Source organism: Engraulis encrasicolus, chromosome 14 (genome assembly GCF_034702125.1).
Source record: "Engraulis encrasicolus isolate BLACKSEA-1 chromosome 14, IST_EnEncr_1.0, whole genome shotgun sequence".
NCBI classification, from domain to species: Eukaryota; Metazoa; Chordata; class Actinopteri; order Clupeiformes; family Engraulidae; genus Engraulis; species Engraulis encrasicolus.
The window spans coordinates 24,984,100-24,986,599 of NC_085870.1; the positions used below are offsets into that span (position 1 = coordinate 24,984,100).

At 48.5% G+C, this 2,500-nt stretch overlaps 1 protein-coding gene across 1 annotated transcript in view; it reads left to right on the forward strand.

Moving 5' to 3' along the window:
- The window catches only part of cntn3b (contactin 3b), a 107,479-nt gene that overhangs the window by 85,174 nt on the left and 19,805 nt on the right, over nt 1–2,500 (forward strand). The window contains exon 14 of the mRNA XM_063215280.1: nt 1,490–1,607. Within this exon, the coding sequence (XP_063071350.1) occupies nt 1,490–1,607 (118 nt within the window). The remainder of the gene's footprint in view (nt 1–1,489; nt 1,608–2,500) is intronic.

Below are 2,500 nucleotides of genomic sequence, written 5' to 3' on the forward strand. Positions count from 1 at the left end.
TGATAAGATGTGATGATCACACACATTCAGTGTGTCTGATGGAGAGTGGCTGAGTTGGACTGTGGGTCGTGTGGTGTGGGCTGGGGTGGTGTGATGATACTGTGTGATCATCACACATGTGGGCGTCAAAGTACAGTAGGGTGGTGGAAGCGTCTGATGAACATAGGTTGAAGGTGGAGTTGGAGTGGGTGGTGTGTAGTGGTGTTAGGGACGGAGAGAGGCTGGACAGAGGACAGATACTATAAGTTACCGGTTTCCCTGCTATTGCTAATCTTCCTCGCCCGTCTCGCTCCTCATCCTCATCAACTTTTGGGTGGTTGGGGTTTGTGTCAGCATGGTGGGAGGGTGGGAGTATGTGGCTGGTAGCTGGTGGGCAAATACAAGCTTTTTTTTTAAAACATAGAAGCCACACACAGTTGTATAACCTGTGCATGAGAAGAATAGCAATAAAAGCTGACTTGACTTGACTTGACTTGACTTGACAGACACAGACACACAAGCACGCACGCACATTTACACACACACACACACACACACACACACACACACACACACACACACACACACACACACACACACACACACACACACACACACACACACACAGAGACACACACACACACACACACACACACACACACACACACACACACACACACAGAATAATTGTAAATATATTCATTTAATTTGGCGTGGGTTTTGCCCAGTATTGCAAGTGCTAAGAGTACCCCTACCATTTGGAGCTCTCCTCTCTGCCACAAGGTCAGAAAATCAACACTTTTCCCCCCAAAGTTCCAGTTCCTGCCTCATTAATTTGTGCTCCATGAGAAACCCCATACCAGGCAGTAATTAGCCAAATCAAAAGTCCTGCACTGCTCTGCAGCCAACAACCTACACCTTCAGCTCTCCAGCACTCCAGCACTCCAGCAGTTGGTGCTCATTCAAGTGTGATTCAGAGACCAATAAGTAGATTGTGTGTGTGCGTGTGTGTGTGTGTGTGTGTGTGTGTGTGTGTGTGTGTGTGTGTGTGTGTGTGTGTGTGTGTGTGTGTGTGTGTGTGTGTGTGTGTGTGTGTGTGTGTGTGTGTGTGTGTGTGTGTGTGTGTGTGTGTGTGTGTGTGCGCGCATTTGTTTTGTATGTTGAACAATATGTATGCCATGTGTGTGTGTGTGTGTGTGTGTGTGTGTGTGTGTGTGTGTGTGTGTGTGTGTGTGTGTGTGTGTGTGTGTGTGTGTGTGTGTCTGTGTCTGTGTGTTTGTGTGTGTCTGTGTGTGTGTGTTTGTGTTCTGGGTGTTCTCCATGTGTTTGAGTGTGCCTGTGTGTGTTTGCGTGTGTGCATTTGTTTTGTGTGTTGAACAATGTTTATAGTATACCAATGGTGTGTGTGTGTGTCTGTGTGTGTGTTTGTGTCCCTGCGTGCCTGCGTGTGTGCGTGCGTGTGCGTGTGTGTATGTGTGCGTATGTGTGTGTGTGTGTGTCTGTTCTGCAGTCTATTGCAGGGGATTTGATGATTCGCAACATCCAGCTGAACCACGGAGGCAAGTACGTCTGCCTCATCAATACTGACGTGGAGCATCTGGAGGCCGACGCCATCTTGGTTGTCAAAGGTAGGAAATTTCGTCAATTTTTCCGCCCCACACACAATGCATCTCACCGTCACGCTCATGCACACACAGTTTTTTTTTAAAATTTGTGTAGACAAAGTTTCGTTCTTGTGTGCTATGCAGACAGTCATGGAAGTCAATTGAGGGAAGGGTGCTCGGGGTAAAGCTGTCATTTGTCCCGGGCCCAGGCAGAGGGGGGGGGGGCTCAGAATTGGGTCCTCATTACATTGTATGTATTGGGGAGGGGGGGTCCTTTCAGATGACTTTCTCCCAGGCCTGGCTAAAGCTGTCAGCAGCCCTGCAGACAGCAATAGGGAAACGGAGCACTCAGGATTGGGTTCCATCTATCTCTCCCACCCACCTATCTATCTATCTCTCTCATCTATCTATCTATCTCTCTCTTTTTCCATCCGCTCGTGCCACCCACCTCGTTGTCGAAAAAGGCTCATATTATGATTCCATTAATTATGAATGGCTCCATCAGCCGCTGAAATGAAATATGAAGCGGTTTTCTGAAATTGCCTTTCGTGAGTGATCAACCGAGCCCTCTCTGACCCACCGACCGACCGACCACCTTGCAGTAGCGGTGCCAATGCAGACGCACAGTACGAGGCAGATTCACGCCAAGTGTGTGGACATGTGCCACACAGGTGTCATATCATGGCGGTACACAGTGTGTGTGTGTGTGTGTGTGTGTGTTTGTGTGTGTGTGTGTGTGTGTGTGTGTGTGTGTGTGTGTGTGTGTGTGTGTGTGTGTGTGTGTGTGTGTGTGTGTGTGTGTGTGTGTGTGTGTGTGTGAGTGCGTGTGTGTGTGTGCGTGCGTGTGTGTAAGTGTGTAAGTGTAAGTGTGTACATACAGTATACAGTTGGATGGCAGACCAGTCTTCAACATCTCA